The 26773-nt window shown below is 42.1% G+C and overlaps 1 protein-coding gene across 3 annotated transcripts in view; it reads left to right on the top strand.

Annotated features, from left to right (window-relative positions):
* Positions 1-26773, top strand: part of TLN2 (talin 2) — a 391556-nt gene that overhangs the window by 299018 nt on the left and 65765 nt on the right. For all 3 annotated transcript variants that reach the window (XM_059714785.1, XM_059714786.1, XM_059714784.1), the window contains exons 40-45: positions 2987-3088; positions 6048-6218; positions 11243-11389; positions 17321-17422; positions 19529-19648; positions 23154-23300. In XM_059714785.1, coding sequence (XP_059570768.1) covers positions 2987-3088; positions 6048-6218; positions 11243-11389; positions 17321-17422; positions 19529-19648; positions 23154-23300 — 789 coding nt within the window. The remainder of the gene's footprint in view (positions 1-2986; positions 3089-6047; positions 6219-11242; positions 11390-17320; positions 17423-19528; positions 19649-23153; positions 23301-26773) is intronic.

Below are 26773 nucleotides of genomic sequence, written 5' to 3'. Positions count from 1 at the left end.
ATAGCTCAGTCTCAAGCTAAGATTTCTACACTGTAAAATATCAATTTATTCTTGAGCAAAAAGCTACTAGCATTACTTAGAGCATCTAAAGAGCATTCTAAAGAGTTAATAGGTTTAATACTTTAAGCAAGATTCTTTATTAATAATAGATATTATCCCTTTCCCTATTTCATACACAAAGCACCTTTACATTTGGTTCAGAACTGTAGTTAGTATGGCTAGAATTGCATATGGTATGAAATACTTCTCTCAAATTACCAATCAAATGGAAGTCATGGGACTCCCACTCATCTGTAAAAAGTCCTTGCCCAACAGTGTTATCTGCTTTTGGAAAGAGTCAGTTGACTTGATTGGCATGCCAGAGAAGAGTGGCCTTCCAATGTATATCCATAAATATTTGCATAAGTATAATGGCCATACAGCTTCTTCAATTGCAACACAAATTAGGAAATTAGCTGAAATACCTTTGAAAATATAACTCTTAAAATCCTTGAATTACCTGCCAAAAGTGGTGTAATAAATTATTAAATGTAATAACTTATTTTAATTTAAAATGACACCTACAAAATTGTCCCTGTTCCTTTACTGATGTAACAGAGAGAAAAAGTTTTTGCTAATTAGAGTTGGCTAAGGGCTGCTTGAAGGACAACAGAGTGTTGGACATCAGTTTGTTCCTGAAAATTTAGTAGTGAGAATCTGAATGTCAGAGCCCTTTCTTACCGTACATCTGAATACTCATGTCTAAATTTCTTTAACAGGCAAAATCTTTTCCTGTCCCTCTCTCACTTGGTATTTTGAAATATTGAGGGATTTATTTGAAGCATGTTACAAAGGGTCTTTAACACTTTTTTTTAGCAAGCTCCTTTTCTCCTACCAGGTATGCAGGTTCCAAAACCATAGCTTTTAACTTTCCTGTATTAACACATTCTAATGGAGCTGAGCAAATCTTTTAAGACTGAATACATAAGTTACATATTTCCAGATGAAGTAATTTGCCAGAAATCCAAAGTTTATTCTTTTTCAGTAGTAAGGTATGACTGTTCCTAAGGCTATTTCACACTTTAGTTAACTGAAGTAAGAACCATTTTCAGTGATTTCCTTTGGGGGAGCTAATGACTGAATGCCAAATTCTCAATATCAGATGCACAATTAATAATGGCATAATGTTTCCCAAAATTATTGTGGACTTTTTGTATGCAAATAATGTATTTTCAACCTAGCAATAAGTGTTACATATAGCACTAATACTTTAATCTACGTGGAAATGTTTTTGAAAAACAAGACTGCCCAAAGCAAGTTACTGCAAGGTGTTTACATTTTTTTTTACTCCCTGCCCTGCCCATTTAAAAAAAACCAAAAACATAATTTTTTGTCATTTACTCAACGGTGTCAAGTTTGAAAAAAATACTAAAATAATCCAGCCTTACTTAGAACAATATGTAAATAGAAGAAATTGTATAAATCAGCTCATCGTTTTTTTCACAGGATGAGCTAAATCCTGGCTGCCAAGGCATGGTTTGCCTTTGAATTAGAAGCAGGTGCTTTTGTGTGGGCATTTCTAACACTAGGACCTTCTTATCCTTATATCCCAGACACTGTACTTTGGAGATCAGTCCATATCTCCCACACCTATATGTCATATTTTTCCATTCCTTTCCTTGTCAATACATTTCTGCTTCTAATTTCAATATATGCAACAAATCTCTGTGTATTGTACTGTTTGCCCTGAAAATACTGTTCCATATTTAGATCCACAATCCTGGTGATTTTTTTTTCCTGAATGGGTTAACAATGTTCAGTAATAGGCCATATACAAACCTTCATTTCTAGCAGTAGAAAATGCCTATGGCTAGAAATGATTTCAGGAAAGGGAGCAGTACAGACATGTAGCCTGCCAATCGCCTCGTCTCTCCCCTGCTCCTTGCACTTGGGATGAGGCCAGCTTGGAGAAAGCATGTGCTGCTCCAGTCTTCCTTTTCCCAAGGAACTGGAGCAGTGGGGCAACCCCCCCATCCACACCAAACACCTGGGACTGTAGTGTGAGGAGTGGGTAGGGGCTTTACCCCAGAGAGAGCCTCTCAGAGCCCAGCTCATACCCCACCTCCACCCCAGCTTCCCCTTGCCACTCCCATCACCCAGATGAGCAGTGGTGGTGATGATTTAAAAGCCAGCAGAGCCAGAAACCAGGGGTGCAGACATTTTCTCAAAGCCTGGCTCCCAGCTTTGCTGGCTTCCCCTTGTTGCCCACACCACTCAGCTGGGCAGCAGGGGTCAAGAGGAAGAGTGGGAGGGAGGTGGGGTTGAGAAACCAGGCTTGAAGAAAGCTTCTACATGCCTGGCTGCTCTCAGCCCTTGCAGCTGTTAAATTGTTACCCCTGCCACTCAGCTGAGCAGCTGCCCCCAGTACCTTCTCTCAATCAGGGTGACCCCAGTCTCAGAAAATCATGGGAGTCTTTCCCCTGGCTTATCTCCTGGAGGCCAAAAGGAGTGGCTGGAGGAAAGCATGCAGATATTCAGTCTCCTGGAAGAAACTCCACTAGAGTGATTTCACCCTGGTTGTTCACAGGTTGTTTTGCTCCCAGAGCAGGCATTTTTGCTCCAGGAGAAAAGGCTTGAACACCTGCACACTTGTCTTCTACCAGGAATACACCAATTCTCCAAGTAGAAACTGAACATCCACACATGGCCATAGGAAATGCACCACTTGTCACACAACCATTGGGACTAGAAAGAGATGCAGGAGCTCATACCGTCAGTCAGAGCTGAAGGGACCTTTTTCAACCCAACTCACCTCTTGAGTATATGCAGCAGTGGACCTATGTTGCGGGTTATTAATGGAGCTTATTAATGCGGAGAAATGGACAATGCTTAGCATGTATGCTTGTATGTAAGTTCTGACAGAGGCCTTGGCACTTTAACTGGTGTGATGCTATCTTATGAAATGGTATGCTTCAGGGAATGAATTGTTAATTTCTCTTTGTATTAGGCTTTACAGGAGCAGTTGACATCAGTTGTTCAGGAAATCGGACACCTTATTGATCCCATAGCTACTGCAGCTCGAGGAGAGGCAGCTCAGCTGGGACACAAGGTACATGATCCTATAATTATTGACATTTCTAAAGTCCTGAATGTTTAGACCTCAGAGAAATGCTTGTGTCAATAGTAGGATTGTCATAGATGGTACAACATAGATAGCTTTTTTGTGCTATTTAAAACAATAATGCAACAAACTTCATGAAGGGAAAATAATTTTAGACTGCTGAAGATAGAAGACTCAGGCTAGAGACAAAAATTATTTGCACCTGTCTAATTATACAGTGTAAGAGCACTAAGTGTTCTTGGATTGCTTTGAAGCGCCATAATGTCTCCAGTCTCTGATAGTGTCTGGGTGAACTGAGGACTGAGATTCAGACTTCATTCTGAATTTTAGGGAGGTTTCAGAAGTTTAAATCAAATTTGCATCACTGTTTGATGTTATAAAAAATTAGCCCTCGCAGTTTTAAATGCTGCATTTTACTAACATGTGAAGTTTCTACCTTTTGTATTCTTGACACTTCAAGAAGGGAGTGATTTGCTGTTTACTGTGCTGGTGTCTTAGAACCAATAGGTTTTTGGTTGTAGCTGTGTTGGTCTAAGGACATAGGCAGGCAAGGTGACTGCGCTCAAAAGCTTGCCAATAATTTTTTTTTCCAACTACTCAGTGGGTCTACTTACTAAAAGATATCACATCTACTCAAAGAACCTTGCCTGCCTTAGGACTGATAGAGGCTTCTGGAGTCATTAAAAGATGGTCAGTCCCAGGTGAAGAAGGCTTAAATGGCTTTTTGACATAACTACTGTTATTGTTGTTAGGAGACTTAAAATATCAGTACAGATGTGCTTACAAAAGCCACTGAAAGCTAAAAAGAACATGTTGTGTAGTTGATTTTTCATGCTTCAGTAACTTAGCCCTTGCAAATGCCTGATGGACTGCCAAATTCTCCCTCAGAAGTCCAATTATGGGTGAGCTATAGAAAGATCCACACAACTTGTATCAATTTGAAAATTGCTATGGCTCTTACTAAAAAAAAAAAAAAAACCAGCAAAAAAAACCCTGGCTCAGACTTACAGTGCAAGCAAAGGTTTGGTATGGATTCAGCCTCCAAAACTGCAAAGTTAAGAAGTTTGTACTCAAATGTGCTATTCCTGTTTCAGTAGTTTTGAACTGTTTATCCTCCTTGGGCTCAATCCAGGATAATAAACATGATAGGAAACCAGCTTTTTGAAGCTTTTAGCAGTTTCTCAGAAGTATAACCCTATTATGAAATACATTTACTTCTAAGAACATTAAATGTTTTCAGGACATTTCAGATATTTCTGTGTCAGTACATTTACTGTGGGAAAAGCAGAAGTAAAGCAGTATTTCCTCATTTTTGTATTACCATGATAACTTTTCTGGATGCTTGTATAAGTGTAGCAATGCCATTCAGTTATTGTTGGGCAGTCATGTATTTAACCAATGCTTTTAGTCAGGAGTTGGCAGCATTTTCTGGCAGGGGGCTGCAGTGGCCCAGCTTGGGTCAAAGGCAGCAGGCTGTAGGACATGGCCCCCTGCACTACTTCTCCCTGCCACCTGGCTGTGGCATCATGCAGGGAGAGCTCCCCTCTGCTAGATCTGTCCTGCCCCACTGTTGGTATGGTGCAGAGAGCTCCCCCTCCACCTTAAGCGCCAGGCACTTGACTGCAGCGCAGGCAGAGTCTCCTACTGTGAATGCTGCTGAAGCCAGCCCCTGCTTTTATTTATCAAATACTTAATATTGCCTTGATTGTTGGAGGATTTGGTTTCTGTGGGTATCAGAATTTGGATTCAGCTGTTGTATATAGATCCTCTTGCTTCCAAATGGGAAAGCTGTCTCTTGTTAGATAGTCTCATTGCTCTTCTTGCCATTTCTGGTGTTTCTTCATGCTTATATAAGGGATGTCTTACTATGAAGTAAGCAGCCCAAATGTCTAGTTGTTTTCCTCAGCCTCTGAGACTGAAAGCCTACTTCTTTTTGAGTGTCTGGACTGGAAATGGGACCTGGTTTGGTTTTATATTTGAGTCACTCTGTAAAACTTTGTTGCACACCTAGTAAAATCTCATTTGCTTTGAATGGCTACTAATGAGGAGGTAGCAGAAAGCCTTCAGCAGCAAAAGGGTAAATTGGTCCTGTAACTTGAGAAAAGGAAAAGACTGCGTGAGGTTCTGAAGAGATTCTGAATACCAGATGAAGAATGTCTTTCATCTGAAAATTTGTCTAACTTCATTCCAGCTATGCAGTTAGTGCAATAAAAGATGTCACCCAAAAAATCCTTGCCTAATTCCTGGACTGTAACAGCTATAGCATCACTCCAATACTACTTAAATACAGAATAAAAAGTCAGCCTCCAATGAGTTTACCTTACAACTAAAAGAATCTACATGATTGGGTCACCTTGCTGCCATCTGGAAATGCTTATTAATAGCAAAATAAAAGCCTACGTGAAGAGGCAATACTAGCCTTCATCAGAACACAGCATCTTAAATGTTACTAAATTATTTGGGTCTTCACAACTTAAATCAGGCTTTCAGACTGTGTTTGCTTCTCAATAGAGCCAGTAACTGCCTGGCATGTTTAAAGATAGATTAAGTGTCTTGAAATTTGCAATTCAATATCACTTCACTATATTTTGTCTGTAACAAAAGTTGAGAAATTCTGGCATTTAGTAAGAGATCCTTCCCTGTATAGTTGAGAAGCCAGTCTGTTTTGAAAACAATTGGATCTGACATCAGAGTCTCATGTCAACTGTGCCCATCTAGCAGCATTGCTCTATCACAGTATTCAGAGCTGGGAAAGGGAGAGAGCAGCCCAGGAAAACATCTGAACTACATTTCCTGCAGTTCTGATACATCATGAAAGTGTGCTGCTCAGGTTATGCTTAAAGAAGTACTAATGCTGTCCTGGATGTTATTTGGGAAGAGATTTTCTTGTCCTTTCCACTGTTAAAGAAACTGAATTGAAAGTCTTGTATCATCTCTGCTTTCTTAGGTTACACAGTTGGCAAGCTACTTTGAACCTCTGGTTTTAGCTGCAGTTGGCGTGGCATCCAAGATGTTAGATCATCAACAACAAATGACTGTGCTGGACCAGACCAAGACACTAGCAGAATCTGCCCTTCAGATGCTGTACGCAGCCAAAGAGGGAGGAGGAAATCCCAAGGTATAGTACTTGTGTGTAAGAAAAGGAGAAAGGTCATTTGAAACAGCATCCTGAAGTGTATCCTGCAATCCTACAGCAAAAGCTGGAAAATAACAACAGGCAATAAGACTGTATTTTCACCATCAGATAATTGTATTTACTTAAAGGAAAGTCCTTTTGTGTGCTCACTGATTTCTTGAGAGTTAGTCAGTTGCTTTTTTCCTTTTTATTTGCAAAATATATCAGCAGTCAGGGATCACAAAATACATCTTGACACGTATGTGGCATAAGGAAGAGCTTTTCTTTATTAAGAATAATATTTTAAACTTGTATGCATGGGCTTAATTGTATGTGATGTAGAAAAATGGTTATACCATTTACATTAACAGCTTCTTTCGTATTATACCAATCTTATATAGTTCTATTCATCTATTTTTTTAGTTTAATTTCTTTGACAAGTAGTTTACGTTTGTTTTCTTACCACCACCATAATCGTGATAAAGGACAGGCAAACAGATTCTTAAACTAGAACTTCAAATAATTTGCCAAAATTATATCTATAATCTGTGAATACCTGATACATTTTTACACTTTTCTTGTGAGGAGAGAGGAGGAAAGTTCTGTTTCTGAAAGCATAAGAAATCTCTCCTTCCCTCTACCTGTTGGAAAGTTTTCCATTTTCCCTTCATGGAGATACATTATACTGCAGGTTCTATTCTGTTGTCTTTATTTGACCACTTGGCCTCATTCATACTGAAATCTGTGATCCTTTCAGGTCATTACCTTTCATATGATAGATGGAGGTTTTACAAACTCTTGACTGCCTTTAAGATAGTCATCTGCAATCACCATTTCACATCTCATCAGTTTTATACGTAGAGAGTTTCTTGTTCCTGTGAAACTGTCAGATAAATTCAGGACAATATAAACTAAGTGTAGGATTATTGCATAACCATTTAATTCCTTTGATTTATAAAATACTGCGCAGTATTACATTAACTAAGTATTTTAAAGTGGTTAATGTTCAATACCAATTGTATTTTACCGATCATGTAGTTAGACTCTAAATATCAAAGTACGGTGTTTTAAGATTATTAGCAAGCGTGTTTGTATGACAGTTTGTTCCTTTGGTTGTGCTTACTCTTATTGCTAATCATCTCATTTTGTTTAACAATATTAACCAACTTTATCCCCTTCCTCCTCTTTCTCTTGATAACAAATGAACTTATTGATCTGGATGATCACAGTAGCTATGTCTATGATTTTGGACTGAAACAATAGGCAAATACAAACACTATCCTTAGTGGTTGATGATGTTAAAAAGGTATTTAATTCATGACTCATCTGTGAATATATCCTATAAGTCTGTTGCATTGCCTGAATAAAAAACATAGGAGGAACAATATGTATAATAAGGAACTGCTCTCTTGTACTTCAACCAAGCTGGACAAATCTTTAGACTTTTAATTTTTTTAACTTGTAATTCTTTCATATCCCCACAAGATACCAAATATCCAGTGCCTAGATATTTGGTCTGTCATTGAAGGTTTCCCTAAATTGAGTGAAACAGGAAGATCATTATAGCACAAAGGATGGAGGTTCGGAAACTAAATGTACTTGAAGTTCCTTGCTGGATTTAACCAATCATCTGCACTATACTGGTTGCTTTCAAAACATAATTCCTTCAGCAAAATTTGGTAGCTGTTTTTTCCTTAAACTGTAATGATTTTCTCTCTACACTCAAGACACTGGGAAACTAATCAAGACATTGGGAAACTAATCAAAACTTTAATCAGTTACCTTGGTTATGTAAAAGAAATTGTTTCATTATCTACGGGCTGCTTAGGAGATAGGTGGGAAGTGTTTTCTTAAGAAGCTTTTGTGTCAATGCCATTAGTTTTATTAGAAGTTAACAGCATGCATAAAAGGGAGATGGGACCCTGTCCCAGGGGGACACAAACAGAATCCCCGGGAACCCCTCCCATGGCAAGAGCTGAGGCTGGGGTAAGCCTCCAGAAAAAGAAAACTAAAAGCTCTAAGGAAGGGGCTTACTTACCTTCAACAGGAAAAGACGCGCCGCACCAAGAAGAACTGCTGGCACAGTTCATCAGCCGCTTTTATTTGCGGCTGGGAGCAATGCTGGCAGATGACATCACCAAAAACCGCTGCCTGGCAGATTTAAAAGCCGGCGGTGGGGAAGCAAAGGGGGTGGTGGGGAAGCAAAGGGGGCAGCAGCAAAACCCAGGAGAGAGGGTGATGCTGCCCCCTGGGCTCCAGGATCGTCGCTGCGGGAGATCGGTGGGAGTCTGGACGGGGGCCCACCAGAAGGATCCCAGCCTTCTTAAAAGGGTAAATTCCCAACCCGGCAAGACAGCCGGGTCAAAGAGGATGGCATCGAGGGATCCTGACGACCACAGACACCAGACTCATGAGTGGGGCAAGCTGTCGCACAAACCTCTACTGTTCCTTTCTTCTCTACCTTTTTTTTTCCTTTTCTGAGTTCTCATAGTTATCTTGAAGGGGCATGCAGAGTCCTAACCGGGGAAGCATCCCCACTTGACCCGAAGGATCAAGAAGAATAACAAAGGTGGTACCGCTGAACCCAACGGCTCGAAGATAGGGTCAAGGCGGAGGCCGAGGCAAGACCAGTCCCACACCCCGTAGACACCCAGGGCGAAGTAAGATGCAGAGGGACGGGCAGGGGAGGACAAGAGCAGAAGGGAACACTGAAGAAGCAAGCCGGCAACCCATCACCTGGTCGACCTGAAGGCTGGCGTATGGCTGGGGTATAGGGGAGGTGGAGCCCCAAGAACGCCCACAAGGGGCAGCACCCAGTTCACAAGTTCCCACAAGGGGGAGTCCCGCTACTGAACGGAAGATCAAGTCATGGCAGGCGACTGCTGGGACCTCTCTAAGGGTCGAACGCAGCCCAACACCCAAGTCTCGAGGACACACCCTGAGGCCTGAACTGGGCGTGTGTTCCAAGGCTGCCAGAGAGCGCCTATACCAAACAAGGCGGGTGCAGACCCCAACTCACTTATGCAGTTCATAAATATGTATCAGTCATTCTGTCAGCTCTAGCTATTATGCCTGGGTTATGATGGACAACTAAAACTCAATGTTTACTGGGCCCTTTGGAAAATGGAAAGCATTTCAAATTGAGTTGCATGGGTAAGTTAATTAGTTTGTTATCTTATGTTAGAAATAGATCAAAAGATTTATTTCTGTGCTTCAGCTTAAAACAGGGGTGGGCAATTATTTCCAGCAGAGAGCCGCTTACTGAATTTTGGCAACCCATTGAGGGCTGCGTGACAGGCAGCCAGGGGCAGATAAATATTAATTTTCTAAATTTTTTAGGGGTCCCACAGGCTGAATGGAATGGACTGGCAAGCCACATCCGGCCCGTGGGCTTTATTTTGCCCACCCCTGGCTTAAAACGTACACTTGGTATTATACTAGCTATGGAAAACTTCTCTTCTGAAACTACTTTTAGCTAAAATGTTTCAGGCGTGGCCTTTTCAGAAGTGGGAGCCAGAAATTCTTCAGTATTGTTTCAGCTTGTATCACTTTGATGCAGGACAAATTACTCCTTCACTCCTAAAACCAGTGTAATGCCTCCATTCTAGGACATTTAAAAGATTAATAAGCCAGTGTTCAAACAATAATTAAGATTGCAAAATGCTACATGTGCCAAATATTTCTCCGTCTAAAACAGTGGGCAGTCTACTGTGAGATCCTTACACAAATGTAACTGAGCAAAACTTAACCCAGTATCATTTCCATGTTTAAATTTTATATTAAAACTTGTTGTTTTCTTCAGGTTATAATTGACAAACTAAAAATACTATAATTTTACTCTACACCTGAGATCTATAAATGGTAAAAGAAGAAGTGTACTCATTGCCTTAGGTTTTTTTCTTCTTCTTTTACATTTAGAGTTAAATAAAAGAGTGTGTATTTCTGCCTCAATTTTCAGTTATCACTGATTACATGGTTCACTTGAATAGCAAAATGAGCTTGTTGCTTTGGCCCAAATCAAATGATGAGGGTTTTTGATTACTGAAGTCTGGATTAATTACCTGTGTCAAGAAATAGTCATTAAAGAATCTCTCAAGAGTCTTAACTCCTACAGAATACTTTATTAATTGCACATGTGCATGACACTTTCCACACTCAGCATCTGGTTAAAAAATATTTTTTCTGGTAATGCTCGTTCTTAAATTTCTTTTTGGCATAAACTAGATATATTTCATAGATTTCATAGACATTAGGGCTGGAAGGGACCTTGGAAGATCATCGAGTCCAGCTCCCTGCCCAAAGGGCAGGAAGTCAGCTGGGGTCATAGGATCCCAGCAAGATAAGCATCCAGTTTGCTCTTGAAGGTGTTCAATGTAGGCACTTGAACCACCTCCGGTGGCAGGCTGTTCCAGACCTTGGGGGCTCGGACAGTAAAGAAATTCTTCCTTAATATTTGTTTTATTAGTGTTTATTTATTAAAACACTACTTACTATACTACCTTTGGTTTATAGGGGTCTTAATACAGATTGCAGCATCAAAGATTTTGTTAGAAAGGATCAAAACTGTAGTTTACCCAGTGTCTTTTGCATATCATGATGCTGATGGAAGTGAATTAGACCAGCATGGCATTACAATTTATGGAATCTACACAAAATGTAGAAATAAGGTCTTTTCTGCACCTATAGCCCATGCTTTAAAAAGGAGACTGTTTCTTGAACCTTCCTTCTCTGTGTATTTCTCCTGCAATTACTGATGTTCATTTTCCTAATCTTTTAGGGAGAAGGGCTTGTTACATTTTTAAAGATTTTGAATTCACTGTGTATGCTGTGAGTGAGCATTTGCTTCTATAAACGTTCTAATTCAATATTGATATCTAATTGACTTTTTTCCATTTGTAGGTTGAAATGTGATTTCAAAACCACCATAAGGTTGCTGCCATAACATTAATATTTTCAGACCAACTATCTGCTCCCACACAGATGGAACCCTTAATATTTTCTCTTCCTCCCTGCTCTCTCCTGTACAGGCATCACACACTCATGATGCTATCACAGAGGCTGCCCAACTGATGAAGGAGGCTGTGGATGATATAATGGTTACCTTGAATGAAGCTGCCAGTGAAGTGGGCTTGGTTGGAGGAATGGTAGATTCAATAGCTGAGGCAATGAACAAGGTAAGTATTGGAAACCTCAGATGTACCCAGAAGGAAAGCATTAGTCACTTCAGATCAGTGGTTTTCAACCTGTGGTCCACAGACCCCTCAGGACTAGTAGACTATATCTAACAGGTCCATGAAAGATGACTGTGATAAATCAAAAGTATGTGAATATCCACCCTTACAATTCAAAGGGGTCTGCACCACCATTCAAAAGTCTCAAAGGGGTCCACACCTCTATTTCAAAATTTTTAGGAGTCCACAAATGAGAAAAAGATTGAAAACCACTGCTTTAGATAATCAGGGCAGTAATTACATTGAATATAATGGTCTCTTCACAATACCAGGGAAATGGTTCAGAAAGAAAATGTTAAATGTAATTTAAATGGGCAATCAGCCTTGTGTACCAAATCATAGAAAACTAGGGTTGGAAAGGACCTCAGGAGGTCGCTGTAGTCCAACCCCTTGAAATGGTTGCCTACAACATTAATCCATCAGACTAGTTGATGAATAGCACTAACTGTGAAACAGTGCTTGCACATGGGAGAGCTCTTTCATCTTCAAAAGAGAGAAACATGAGTGAGTAGAATTATATGTGCAATTATCAAGTGATGTGAAAAGTTGTAAGAAACTAAGCAAAAATTGGAAGCTCCAGTAATTTTGTTGCAACATTTTAATCTGCCTACTTCATTAGCACTGAAATCACCTTGTTTTAATATTACAACATTGTTTCCATTTTTATTATGGGGATGCTTATACCACCTCCTTAAATAGAATGGCAGCTGCTGAGGAATAAGTCTTGTGTGCCTGTGCTTGCAAGTATGCAAGGTAGATGGCTTGGTACAACCCTGAATGTAAACCCCAGTGCCAGGCTCATGCTCTTCCAAATCAGAGAACCTGATCACAGAGCCAAAACTTGTGCTCTGGACTAGGCAGAGCTCTCTGTTCTACAGATTTTTGGGCCAAGACACAGAGTTGACAAGGCTTCTGCTTTGACAGTAAGCTCCATCTCATTTAAGAAGCAGTGACTTCTCAGAAGCATCCTCACTTAAGTTTCTTTTGCCTTACTTGGTCTAGACAGCAACACATGGAAGAGTTCCTGAAATATTTGAAGAAAGGTACACATCTGATATTCAGTGAAGGAAAAATGCTGGTGTCTCTTTGATTGACAGCCTGGTCTCCTCAATCCTAAATTTGGGGGCCTAGATCTAGGGTGCCTCATGGAATTCAGGGGTGTGAAACTCATTTGCCCCACAAGCCAGATGAGTGGTACAGGCACTGATGGATTAAAACTTATTGGGGCCCTGGGCAAACAGAAAATTGGAAGCCCCCCCACACTCCATGATAACCATGCCATACCATTTCTCCCCTGGTCCTGGGAGCTGCACAGGTCCTGGGAGTTGTACTTCAGTGGGGGAGATGGGCCCCTTCCCCTCCGCAGGGCAGGCCTCCAAGCCACACGGGAGGCTGAATGGCCCCGACCAAGCTGGGAATGGGATGGAACAAGCCTACCTCTCCTCCCTGCTCCCCACCCTCTCTCCCCCCACCCCCAGGCATGACTAGAGCAGAGCCAAGCAGGGGGAGGGTGGATGTAGGCTGCCCACTATGGGCTCAGGGCTTTCTGCTCTTTTTCCCTGGGGGCCCCACGCCAGCTGCATGTCCCTTGCCAACCTGTCAATGGGAGGCACAACATACCACCTCCACTGCTGCTGGATGGGCAGGGAGCCACATGGCCAGCATAGGACTCCTGGGGCCAAGGCAGCAGAGTAAAAAGCCCCATGGCTCCGTCCCATTCCCCACCCTGGCCCCAGATCCCATGATCCACCCTGGCTGGGCAACACCCCCAGACCCTTCCCTACTCTCTCCCTCACTGCAGGGGCCTTGATCTGCCCCTTCCCTCTCCCATTCCCCTTCTCTTTCCCCTATATAGACTCACCTACAGGGAGCTGCTCTCCACACTGCCTGGCTGTCTTCCTGGCCACATGTATGCATGTAGTCATGCACATGCACACGGCACCCCCTGCGTCTTATTCCCAGCAGCACCAAGCAGGACCCCTTGCAGGTTAGAATGCTGCCTGCCTGCAAAGGGAAACCCACCATTTCCCAAGGGAGCCCAGGCATCCGAGGGCCCCTGATTGGCAGAGGCCCTGGGACCCAAGCCCCACAGACCCGTGCATTAATCTGCCTCTGGGTGCAGGGTTGGTCCGCAGGCCAGATGAATAGTACACGGCTGGCCCCACAGGCCGGATCAAGCCCACAGACACCCCGACCCCTGCAACCACCTTCCAGTTCAGGACCTCATGAGAAGAGGTCCAGCATGCCCAACACTTAGCTGCCACCATGGAAATGGCACCAAAGCATCAGGCTTCTTCTCATGGTGCTGTTGGGGCTCTAGCACCCTGGCACTTAGCTACAGCCATGGGAAAGTCATCCCCAACAAGGCTGTGGGTGGAATGACCCAGCTTTACAGACTGGATCTGGCCAGCAGACCATATGTTTGACACCCCTGATATAAATCAAGGCACTAAGTAATTTTTTTTCTTTTTCTCCTGGCTGCCAGGTCAGCATTTTAGACTGCAAATACTTTAATTGAAGTTAGCAGTCTATAATTTATTTATTTATCTATTTGCAATGGTATATCAGTCTACTGTTGTAAAAATCTTCCCATCCAAAATCCAGATCCAGATCCCATCAGAGTTATGAGATTAGGGAAGACTTCTGTAGAGACTGTACCAAGTATTATTACCTCTCCTGGAGGTTAAAATTCCTCATTCAGACCTTCACTTTGACGCAACCTCAAGGTTCTGAAGTTCACAGGAGGATTAAGTTGAGAGAAAACATGAAGGAGAGACAGAACAAACCTGAACACATAACACTATGTACAAAAGGGACCAGCTTTAAATAAACCAGAAATAAAGGTATGAGTTGAAAGTTATTTGCTTATCAACCAAGGTGTGAACCTTTGTAGGAAGGGCAAACAAAAAGAAAGTTTAGCAATTGAAGAGTGTTTTCTTAAATCTGTACACATTATCATTAGAGGCACACTGATATGTCGTTCCATATCATATGGGCACCAGCAAAAAGGAAAATTAACGTTATCGGCAATCGGCTTTTTTTGGCTGACGTGGCCGATAATATCGTTGATAAATGTTCTGTGTATGGGAGTAGCCACAGCATGCACATGGCCAGGAATGCAGTCTAGCAGCAATGAGAACAACATCCAGCTGGTAAATCTGTTGGAGGCAGGGAGTGAAGGAGTGTGGGGGGTTGCAGATCAAGGCACCTGTGGTGAGGGAGAGAGTGAGTTTGGGGCAGGGGCCGGCTCTGCCCAGGCGGGGCAGGGCACGGGACGGAGACACAAGCAGCTTGTCTGGGGGGTGGCGGTGGGTCCCGCATCTGTGTGTACTCCCAGGGGAGGCATGGGGGTATGTACTCCTGAGATCTGCGTGTGGGGCAAAGGTAGGCTGCTGCTGTTGCAAACTGGGGCCAGGGGCAACACTGGGCTCTTCCCGGCAGGGGCTTGGGCTAAGGGTGCTCTTGGGGCGGGTGGCAGTGGCGGCACTGGGAGGAGGGATTATGGAGGGCTATAGGCTATAGCCACCCCAAAATTTGCCATAGCCCCCACTCTCAGCGCCACTGCCATCTGCCCCAAGCACAGCCCTGGCTCAGTCCCACTACTGGGAAGAGCCTGGCACAACCCCTGGCCCCAGGCCACAGCAGCAGCCTGCTCTTGCTCTTGCCCTGTGCACAGATCCAGGGGTCACATGCCTCCCATCCTGTAGCAGAAAGCCCCTTTTTCCTCTTGCCTGCATTTGCTCTCCCCTCTTTGGATATGTTTCTCTTTTTCTACCTTTTCTTCCTTCCTCTCTCTTTCACTTTAAGATAAGGAATTGTATTTTAAAATTTGTATGTGTGCATTTTGTATCTCCCCTTATAGTTTGGTATTTTTATCTATTTGTGTGCCATGGCATTTGTAGCTTATATTTTATACTCCTCACCTTTCAACTTTCAACTAAATGTGTTTTAGTAAGTTATACATTGTAACATTGTTAACAAAGGCAGGAATCAAACTGCCCTTCCCTGTATCAGGCTGGCCTCTGCAAGAGTGAGTGAATCAGTGATTGAATGTGTAACATGGAAGCAGGCAGCAATTATCACCTGGAAGCTGCAGATCAACCAAGGGAAGAATTCAATAGAAGACAATGTAACAACCGGGAAATCTCTAAACGTCACTGATCAAGGGCTAGAAGCTCTGGCATGAGTTAATCAACGCCAGAGACCAACTTTTAGGCTGAATGTCTCCAGATCGACCCCTCCCAGAGCCCTATTCTAAATTCATCAACGGACTCCCAAACCTGCACGTACATGCGGACAACCCCTGGGGCTGACAGATGCTGTCCAGTAGCCACCGAGTGGGGGAAGTCCCACGAGGGTCAATGACCCCTGGATTGGGCAAACCAGAAAACTGGGGAGTCACCAAAGTCTGCCAGGGACAGATAAAAGGCAGTGAAAAGTGACCCTCAGTGGCGCCCTCTTGATCTCCAACTCGACCAGACCTGTCCAGCCAGAAGGACCAGCCAGCGACCCCCTTCTGAAAGATAACACCACACTGAAAGAAGCCTCAACGACAGACTCCAGCGCTTGTAGGATAGGTATACCTGACTCTGTAGCCTGCTACTGTGTGTGTGTGTGTATGTGTGCATGTGTGTGTGTGGACCAGCCCCAAGGTTTATGATTACAGTGTTTCAATCCGCCTAATAAACTAGAATTTTAAGGATCCCGAGTTGGACATTTGTAGCCAACAATCCCTCCCCTGGGGGTGCACACAGTAACAGGAGCCATGTGTGTGTGTGCGTCTGCGCTGCCCAGATGAGCCACTTGCACCGCAGTCCGATGGCCCGCCCCGGCTGGGCAGCACCTACCCCAGCCCCAACCCCACTCCCTTCCTTACCACAGGGACCTCTATCTGCATCCCCCATGCCCCTTCTCTACCCCCCATCCCTTCCCCGCAACAGACTTACCAGCCAGACACTGCTCTCCAAGCTGCTGGGCTCGCATATCGGCAGTCGGATTGGTATCGGCCAACATGACTTATTAATAATTGGCCATCAGTACTGGCCCAAAAAATCTTTATTGGCTCACCCCTAATTATCATTCTCTTTGAAATCTGACAGAAGCACACCCCTTAGTCCTACCAGTCCTGTACAATATTTTCTCAAAAAATAAATTTCACAATAGAGAACAGATACAGACATGCAAACTTATAGCTTGAACTAGGGATATATTTACTGTGCTGAAATAAAGAAGTCATATTGGCTTCTATTCAGGTTTTTCATCTTTGGACAGTGATGGGGGGCTTCAGGAACAAAGTGAACTTCAGGAACAAAGGTCAGGGAAGCCACATTTGAAGAATCATTATCTGATATAACCAGTCACCCCATCTCTTGGAACACACTGGTTTCAGAAGGCAGGTGATGGGTGTTGAAGTAGTTTACTGCTTTGCAAAAGTTATTTTATGAATGGTGTAATAATTGTATAATACAAATGAGTTGTGAATTTATTGTGAACATGAATTTGTACTCGGTCTGTTATTTGTCTGGCTCTAAAAGCATGCAAATTAAAAATGTTATTTATTTAAGTGAATGATCCTTCTCCCAAGCACTGTCCAATCATTTTCATGTGTAGGAGGAATCATGTCAGGGAATAATAAATGGGTTGAATTTGTAAAGAAAATCTAAGCTTAAATTTTTGGGCACTAAACTGCATACTCCATGCAAGTTGCATAAAGCTACCAATATACCAGGACACTGGCTTTTCCTATGCTTTGATCTGCCTCTTGGAGTATTAGATCCATAATTATGAACTGCACAATCTAGTATTAGAATGGAAACTTTATATATAGGTCACATGTACCTATCATTGCTTTCATGTTTTCCCTTCTCTCCGCAGTTGGATGAGGGCACTCCTCCAGATCCAAAGGGAACTTTTGTTGATTACCAAACAACTGTGGTGAAGTATTCTAAAGCAATTGCTGTAACAGCCCAAGAAATGGTAAGAAATGAGGAGGCCTTATATATAATAGCTAGATAAGATGTGCCAAATGAATGGCAGAAACAAGAAGCACTCTTTTGGATGTTAGGCTGAATCAGTTCTTACTTGAGGCTCACCCTTGTAACTGACTTCTGACTGCTTTGTCTGTTCTATGGGTAAGCAAAATAAAGAGCTGTGATGCATCTCATAAGCTTATCATTAGAACCTGGTTGCATGATAGGCAGAAATGATCCTTTGGAGGAGGAGTGCCATATGCCTCTGAATTCCAGTCTGACTACCTCAGAAGATATGTAGCTTTAAAAAGTTTACACACTGTTCTGTCTGATGCTGTCCAAAAGAATGAGATATGAAAACAGGAGGAGCATTTTAAGAGGATTGCACTAGCTAGCCAGTAACCAACAGTTTCTACCAGCGGATGGGAATACAGCAATCAGAAGTGAATGAAATGAATCAAAAAGAAAGCTGTGTTGACCATTGAGGTGAGAAAATTTTGGAAAAAGCAACAAAGCAAAGCCCAGTTTGCTGCATCTTTTCTGGTCCTAATTTATTTAGGTCAGTGATATTAATTTGTGCCCTTCCCCTCATCCTAGAATAAGATTTTCCTTAAGCTGATCTATGACCTGATCCTGTCCTGAAAGAAAAGTTTTGACTATGCCAGAATATTTTATATCGGAGAACTTCTGACCACTGGAGACTAAGCTAAAATCAGTCTGTTAGTCTGATCATTTAGCAGCTTGTTAACACTTTATAGATGTCTTTAAGTAGGCCTGTGGGGTGGACAAACTATTTTAAAAGGGAAGGGGAAGCTGCTGGTTAGGAGTCTGCAGCAGCTGTTACTAGGAAATCCTTCTAATTTAATAATTTGTGCTGACAGTGGTTATTTTGCAAGAGATGTATATATTGGTGGAATGTGAGGTTCAGTATTTCTCATGAGGCTTACTTTCTATGAAAAACAAAAATAGTTATTGGAGTATCTTTATGTTATTGGAATATTGTTCAAGGTTTATTGCTGACATAAATTAACCCTTTTCACTTTTATATTTATTCTTTAATCTTGGCTCTGATTGAGATAAGACCCTGTGACAACTGATTTTTGTTCATTTTGTGAACAACAAAAGGTCAAATTCTAGTTTTCTTACATAATTCTTGTGGTGTGATTCAGTTGGGGGAAAAATGAAGAGGAAGTCTCTTGGCTAAACTTAGTTCTAATATTTCATAGTAATAGTTATGATAGTAAAGCATTTTGATCTTTTACCAAAGAATACTTCAGTTGTTGAGGCTTTACTCCTTTATTCTGTTTTTTTAGTAAAGTTTATATTATTGTATACAATAGGGGGGATTTTTTTTTAAGGTCCATGCAAGGGAATGTTTTGATGTTTCAGAAAAGAAAGGCAGTCTATGCAGATCATAGGCTGTAATTTCATCAGTTAGTTGTACTTCTCTCAACACAGGAAGACGTCAATAAGACTAGTTTATGGTTTTGCCCAAAGACTGGAATTTCTTTATTTTACCAGTTTTTGCTTGTGTGAGAGGAAAAAATATCTCTTCAGTAGGAGAGACATATTTTAAAAAGATATTCAGTACTTGTGCTGATGCTCTACCAAAAGCAAAATCTCTTCATTTAGTATCGTTCCAGGGCTTTTTCCTTGCCTTTCTCTCACCTTTTGATAGGTCAGGTATATTTTATATCAGTCTTTAGTATACTTCCTTTTTTGCATGGAGCTACATCTTGGTCTCCATCAGCATGGCTAGGAGAACTGGCTGAGAGTGACTTGCTTATCCCATCTGAAACCATCTTCACCTAGCAAGATAAACATACTGAGTTCCTCTTCAGTAGTCCTGTTCCCTATTGTGTGAGGAGTGATTTACCAATCCTAACTGTTCCTCAGTTACTTCATGTGTTCTGTGAGTTCTTAGTTACTGTGGTTCTAAAAAAGCATGTTTGCTTGAGGTTGGCTCAAAGAATTCTAGCTGGAAACTGAATCACTGTAAAAGCAGTCATCTCATCCTCAGCGTGACAAAAAAAGTCAGTGTGCTGGTGTGTAGCATTAACAAGTTGTTCTCATGCTTGTCATTTTTTTTCTTTTGCTTGTTTTCTTTTTTCAGATGACTAAGTCGGTTACTAACCCGGAGGAATTGGGCGGACTTGCATCACAAATGACCAATGACTATGGGCATTTGGCTCTCCAGGGCCGAATGGCAGCAGCCACAGCTGAACCAGAGGAGGTCTGCTATTTTTTAGACCTCTAATAACTGAACGCACAGTGCTGTCAATATCGAATATGCTCCTACTGTGTAACATAAGGGATAAAATGAAAATAGTGTGATTAAATGGTTGTCATACAGGAATGCTGCAGTGGTTATAATTCAGCTGCATGCATCCCCAAGTCTGATTTTTCTCAGTCAGACAGAGAGTAGGTTTACAACCAACTGGAAATGAGAGTGGTTACTCTCAAATATCTAAGTGGATGCTAAAATGAGTACAGTAAATAAGTTTCTAAACAGGAAAAGTCTATTCACTGTACTTATCTTGTCAACCATCTGTTTATTGGTATGCCCATAATGTCCACACAGTCTGCACAGTCCATCATGTAGGGAATGCAGTTTTTGTCCAGCAGACTTTTGAAATGTAGGATAGAAAAATACATGGGATTGTATTTTCTAAAACATTCTCCACTGGCCTAAGCATTATATTATACAGCCTGGTTCACAGTTTGGATCAGAGTCATAGGTGCAGTATAGATATAAAACCTACCATCCCCTCTGTAGACCATTGAGAGAGAATCCAAAGGCCAGATTGAGTCCAAATATTCATTGCCTCAATGGTTGTAGTTTCTGCCAGAGAGCAACAGATAAGAACTGCTGCTGACTGCCTAATGCCTCAGTGAGGGCATGTTTCTGTCAGGATGATGTCCTTTAGTCTTTCTCCAACCAAGGAGTACTCCCAAGGCAGTGGAGCTAGAGTTTTGAGGTGCCCTATACTCGCCTTGTTCTGGAGGTTGCAACATTATGGTATTTTGTAGGAGCTAGCCCGCCATGAGCAGCCCCACCACATTGCCACCAGGCCCTCCAGTCAGATGCATTTTATGATCATACCTAGGATCACAACAGCATGTATAACCACGTAAAAGCTTTGATGCTCTTGCTTTCAGTGGGGAAAAGGGGAGTTAATAGAAAATGTTTACAACCTGTCCTACTAGCATAAAGTTCAGACTACCATCTTTGTTTGCACTGCGCTTTTTTCATAAATTGGTTACATAGGGCTAACTAACATAGGTCTTTTATACCACTCACCACCTAAATTTCTAATTAGATAAATAAAACAGGTCAATTTGTTAGATTTGTTCACAGTTCATTCACAACCTTGCACAATACCATTTAGGTACATCAATAGAAAAAAAAAACATTTCTGCACAGGAAGTAAAGGCAAACCAGGTCAATACTATAGAACACTTTCCTTGAATACTTTTGTTAACTTCTGCTGTTCAAATGTTGTTCTCACTTACTCTGAAATTTCTGTGCAGTAAGTTCTTTTCTGTGTGGAATTTTATAAATCAGCATTTTTTTAGCGAATGTTAGGAACTATCTAAAACAAGGTTTTAATTTGTAAGTGCCTGTATTCACACCACAAGCCTAATTGCAGGAGTTCCTCCCCCAGTCTGTGAACTGAAGCATTCAATCAAAAGTTCAACTCAACTTCAAATATGAAGTACTTGGAACAAATTACTTAATGTTCTGCAGACCAAGAATTAACCTCCACAAAGAACTTGGAAAATTTCAAACTGCTTGTAGGCAACTTGAAAAGACAGTTCTCTAATTATTCTCAACAAAGCACTTCCTCAAGGGTCATCTGATTTGATGCATCACATAAACATCCTCAAACTATTTCACATATAAAATTGAATGCACTGAGAGTGACACAGAGACTGGAATGCTGTTCCTGGTCTTTTTTCCTTCTTGACCCTTTTTACGTAGGACTTGATTTAAGCATCTTTGAACTAGTGAAGATAACTAGTTTTTACCATAAATTCTCAGGCTGTTGTGCCAACAAAGGCATTTTTTTCTATTTGCCTCCTTTCTAGTGGCTGTTTACATTAGGTGCTGCATAGGATCTAAGATAAAGTGAATGAATCAGTTTTCTGTGTTTCATTAAATTGCTCTGGTTACCCGGCATACAAAAACCTGACATGATGCAGTGTATCTTGCCAGATTACCAAATGTATCAGATTATCAAGACAAAAGACCTTCAAAAAGCTTTTCACTTACTAATTATGTCTCATCACTGACAATTCACTTCAGTCTTTTAAATATTCTTGACACTCAATGGCTAAATCAAAAATAATGATTTATATTCAGCATGAATATTGTTAGGCACAATGGCAATTCATTCATGAAAATAATGCACATTAACAGCAGCTTCAAGAAACATTTTATTGAAATTAATGTGTTATTCCTACTCATTTATTAACCAAACCACAAATTTATATGTACACATACATGTAAGTATTAAAATTTAACATTAGCTTTTGTGGTTGAGACATCACTTCTGGTTTCTGTTTCAAGAAGATATGCAGTGGATCATTTCCAGGTGTAAGTACGGTTGGCCATTTCACATGGACATGCTAAGTACATGCTACCCCCGCTTAACACTGTATCACTTAGCACTATTTCGCTATAACCCTCATTTGAAATTGATACCTGATTTCACTTAGCACTCAGTGAGTTTCGTTATAATGCTTGCAGTCGCTATCTTGGGTTATTACAGTCTCCATCTTGGGTCATCAAATACTTTCGGTTTCACTTAATGCTCATTTCACTTAACACTCGCTTTTTCAGGAACCAATTACGAGTGCTAAGCGGGGGTTGCCTGTACTGGTGATATAAATAAACAGCCAAGAATTTGTGCTATATTCAAATGTGAATAAAATTAAGGTACCCAAAACATTAAGGTTACATATTCTTCAGTCCCAGTTTTAAGACATCCTTTGCTTGTCAGCTTATATAGAAAACATTCATTTTTGCTTTGAGCCCTTAGGGCGTTTGTACACACGCTCACGCCACAGCACCAAGTACTTTTAAAAGCGTCCGGCACTACAGCATATACAGTTGTATAAGCATTGGAATACACATCAGCGCTAAGTAAATGATGGTGGAGTATTTTTTAACTAAAATACCTTCAAGGTGTTTTAGTTCAAAAGCATACCACCACCATTTTCTGCACGCTGACACGCCTTTCACCACTTATATAACTGCATGTGCTGCAGCTCAGTGCACATTAGCTTGCACACGGAAGAAACTCAATCAATCAAGTCTGCTCCTGCCCAAAAGATCTCTGGTGCATCACGGGACAAAAAGGTATGTGTATAAATGCCCTTAGTGATGAAACAGAACAACTGTTATAGACACTGGGAAGGGGGAAAAAGTTGTGAAGTTTCTACTGTGTTTTAGAAATGCATAAATTAGACTTGGGACAAATGCCTTGTGTAAATCACAGAAGACTTATAGCCAGAATTTAATCCCCTGTGCCCTGTTGAATAGTACTCCCATTAAATGAGCGCTTCTGTATGACACCACTTGTGGGTTTAGCTGTATATAGAAAAAATACAGAATGTCAGATATGACTCTTATATCTGCCTTTGTGGAAAATAAACACTTCTGTTTATGCACATACTTAATATTCTAAGCATCTTTTTCTCTCGCCTCCCCTTCCTGCAATTTCTTGCCTAAGCAGATAGGATTCCAGATCAGGACCCGGGTGCAGGAACTTGGTCATGGATGTATCTTTCTGGTTCAGAAAGCTGGAGCTCTCCAGATTTGCCCTACAGACAGCTACACCAAACGGGAGTTGATAGAATGTGCTCGTGCTGTCACTGAAAAAGTAAGATGTTCCTTGTTCTTTTCTTTCATACTGTACAGCAATAGCAGCAGAACTCTAGTAGTTTCTTTGTTTCTTCTGAAAGTGAGAAAGCGAATACAAACAACCATTAGTCAGTATAGTAGACTGAATGTACTTGTGTCCTTTCCCCTTTAGTCTGATTCCTAAGGGTACCTGCAGACATTTGCTGTACCCGATCTATGATCACATGGCTTACTTTAAGCTGCATGATCATAGATTGGGAATGGCTTGTGTACGTGTTTGCTTGTGCCGGAGCCGTGCAAGGAACCTGATCTAAGTAATTCGGGGTGAGGCAAAGGCGAGTAGGATCAGGATGGAGCTAGCACAGGGGTGGGCAGAATGGTGGATCTGGCTGGCAGCTGGACTCCATTTCCCACAAGCCCCTGCCCTCCCGCCAGTTTCCATGGAGACCCCAGGAGCAGCAGCACCATAACAGTGTGGGGCCAAGGTTTCCATGTAGACCAGCCCAAGTCATGCTGGCAGGGCATGCAACTGGGTGGGGAGCTGGTCCAGGTCCAGAGCTAAGAGCTTGCAGTGATGACAGTGTGGGCCGGGGCAGGGCTGCAATCTGAGGCCTGCACATGTCTGGGGCCACTGCACAGGGTGTGCAGGCAGCACATTGCAGCTCTGCCCCGGCTCTGGCCCATGCTGTCACTGCTGCAAAATCCTGACCCTGGCCCCAAAGCAGCTCCCTGCCCAGCCACACGCCCTGCTAGTGCTGCTGGGGTCAATCTTCATAGAAACCCTGGCCCCACACTGTCACCGCCCCGCCACTTCCGGGGTCTCCATGGTAACCGGCCAGAGCAACATGGGCAGGGGTTGCTGGGAAATGGAGTCTGTTGCGGGCTTAATTTGGCCCACAGGCTGGACTTTGCCTGCCCCTGAGCTAGCAGATCTGCAGAGAGCACTGCTGGGTCTGCAAAGCGGGGCAGGTTTATCTGTTCGGGGGTAGGGTGTGAAGGCTAAAACTAGCCAGTCAGGACAGGGCAAATAGGACGAGCGCAGCCCCAGGACTGCACTCCAAATGTGTGCAGACGTTCAGTAGATCAGGCTAACCCATTCCAAGTCTAAGCATCTTTTACCTAGTTTACCTCCTCAGGTGAACTAATTTAGATGAGGCCAGCCACTTTTTGCCTGATTTAACCTCCCCAAATATTTGCACAGATCCAGTTGATCTGTATGTAACATCTGCACGTACCCTGAGGAGAGAGATATTCAACTGTAAAGCCGTGTCCATATGTGTGGACATTTGTTTCCCCAGGGACAACTACTTTAGGCTAGACATCAGGAAAAACTTCTTCATGGTAAGGGTGGCCAAAATTTGGAATGGTCTTCCAAGGGAGGTGGTGCTGTTCCTTACCTTGGAGGGTCTTGAAGAGAAGGCTGGATAGACATCTGGCTGGGGTCATCTGGCCCCAACACTCTTTCCTGCGTAGGCAGGAGGTCGGACTTGATCTGTTGAGGTCCCTTCCAACCCTAGCATCTATGAATCCATGAATGCCTGTGCTACGTTCCCTCTGGCATGCGGCAAGTTACCCCAGGGGTGGTAAGGGAGGCTGGGGCTAGCACTGGGCTGGCCCCAGCAGCCTTACCCAGGGTCCTGGGCACTTCCCAGGGCTGCAGCAGCTGTGATCCAGGTGCGCAGAGCCTGGAAGGCAGCTGGAATATGGCTCCAGCTGGCCAGGCTGAAGTTTTGAGCGGCGCATGCTGCCCCCGCAAATGCCACTTTGTTTTTTTTATTCCACTGGTTTTTTTGCCCTCTGGATAACCATGGAGCAACCCTCCCCACAGCTGCCTTGCAGTGCAGAGTCTGCAGTGCCACATACTGCACAGTCGGGCTCATCTAGATGTGACCTAATACAATAAAAAGTATTTGTATAATAGTAAAGAGTCTCATGGAAATCTTAGATCTGTGTGGTTGGCCAAGTTTATAGTTTTCATCTACCATGAGGTTGTCAAAATATCTAACTGGCTTATGTGCTATGTGCCACACATGGATGGGACAAACTTGTGTCTACTTATGAAGTAGAATTATTACTTCTTTTTTCCAGACCTACTCACATAACCAGTATCCACCTTCAATTTGAAGTTAAAATATACTTGGGGAAGCTGTGATAGAATAGTTTATTGCCATCTCAGTAGTGGGTGCAACTTTTGCAGGGACAGAACTTTAAAAAGAGACAAAGTCAATGTTACAGAACAAAATCCCAAGGCAGCAGGAAATCTTTCTTTCTTCACCATATTTAAAATCTTTTTTTTATGAGAACCTGCCACAAATGACTGTTGCAGCTTTTGATTACAAAGGTTCTAGTTAAAGACATCTTTACTGTAACTTCTAACTTTTTTTGCCTTTGAGTTTGGAATATCCAGACTAGCTGGAACCACAGGCTTAAATCTTGACAGAGGTTTCTCAGGATTACTTTTGAAACAGACATGATTAACATCACATAGCTTGCAGTACATGGGTCTCTCTCATGAGATGTTAAAAACATATGTCCCATTTGTAGGGCATGAAATTAGAAAAATCACTAACCTTACCCATGAGATCAAATTTCCCCAGATGGCCTTGGCGAAGATTCATTTCTCTCTTCTACTGTCTCCTGTGTTAGTGTGGTGTCAGTTGTCCACCTGGCTGTTGGTTTTCTCTTCAGCAAATGCTTTGTTTCAATAATTCTGGATACATGCAGGCAATCTAATAGGCCATTTTGAGCCTGTTGCAGCATGTACACATTCACTCGTAAGGGACAAGGTTCCCTGTGTTATGTTACAAGCTAAGATAACTAACTGACAATGCAATATCATACCATGTTTGAAGGGCACAATTTAGCTTGATCTAAAATATTGTTTAGATGTTGTTTATTTGTTAGCAGATAATACCATTTTACAATGAGTGCCTCCAAAGACAGGAGTAACTGATGTGCCTCTCAAGGTCTTGGTGTACAGCCTGCCAATTGGAACGCAAAATTATGGCCCTGTACCAAGATGTTATTGGCTGGTGTTTCTTCCAAATGTGTATTTGCCACAGCAGGGTTGGGAAGAGCAGCATATCACTAAGGCAGCAGAGGGAGATGAGTTGTACAGAGCAAGACAGGAGAGATGCACCTTTTTAAAATAAGCTGCAAGACAAAGTTGAGTTTTGAAGAGCATCTTTTATCTTTGTGATCACGTTTTTGGGCAGTGCCTTAAACCTCTGACAAGTAATTGTAACATTGAAATAAATGCAGTCAGCTCTTTTATTGACTTTGCTGAGAGCCAAAGGATAATTGGAATTCTTATTTACTGTAACTGTGGAAGCCTTTCCTTTCATTTGATATTATGGAAGATGAGAGCGTACACTATTGATTGTGCAATGTCATTATGTATACTGAGACCAGATATAGTTAAGGTCTTCGTGATCTGCTCATTTATTGTGTATTATGCCCCATCTGTAGACAGCCCATTCCTGCATGAAAGAT

The sequence above is a fragment of the Alligator mississippiensis genome, chromosome 11 (genome assembly GCF_030867095.1).
Source record: "Alligator mississippiensis isolate rAllMis1 chromosome 11, rAllMis1, whole genome shotgun sequence".
Taxonomy (NCBI): Eukaryota; Metazoa; Chordata; order Crocodylia; family Alligatoridae; genus Alligator; species Alligator mississippiensis.
Note: the sequence above shows the minus strand (reverse complement) of the source record. Positions and strands in the feature narration are given on the sequence as shown.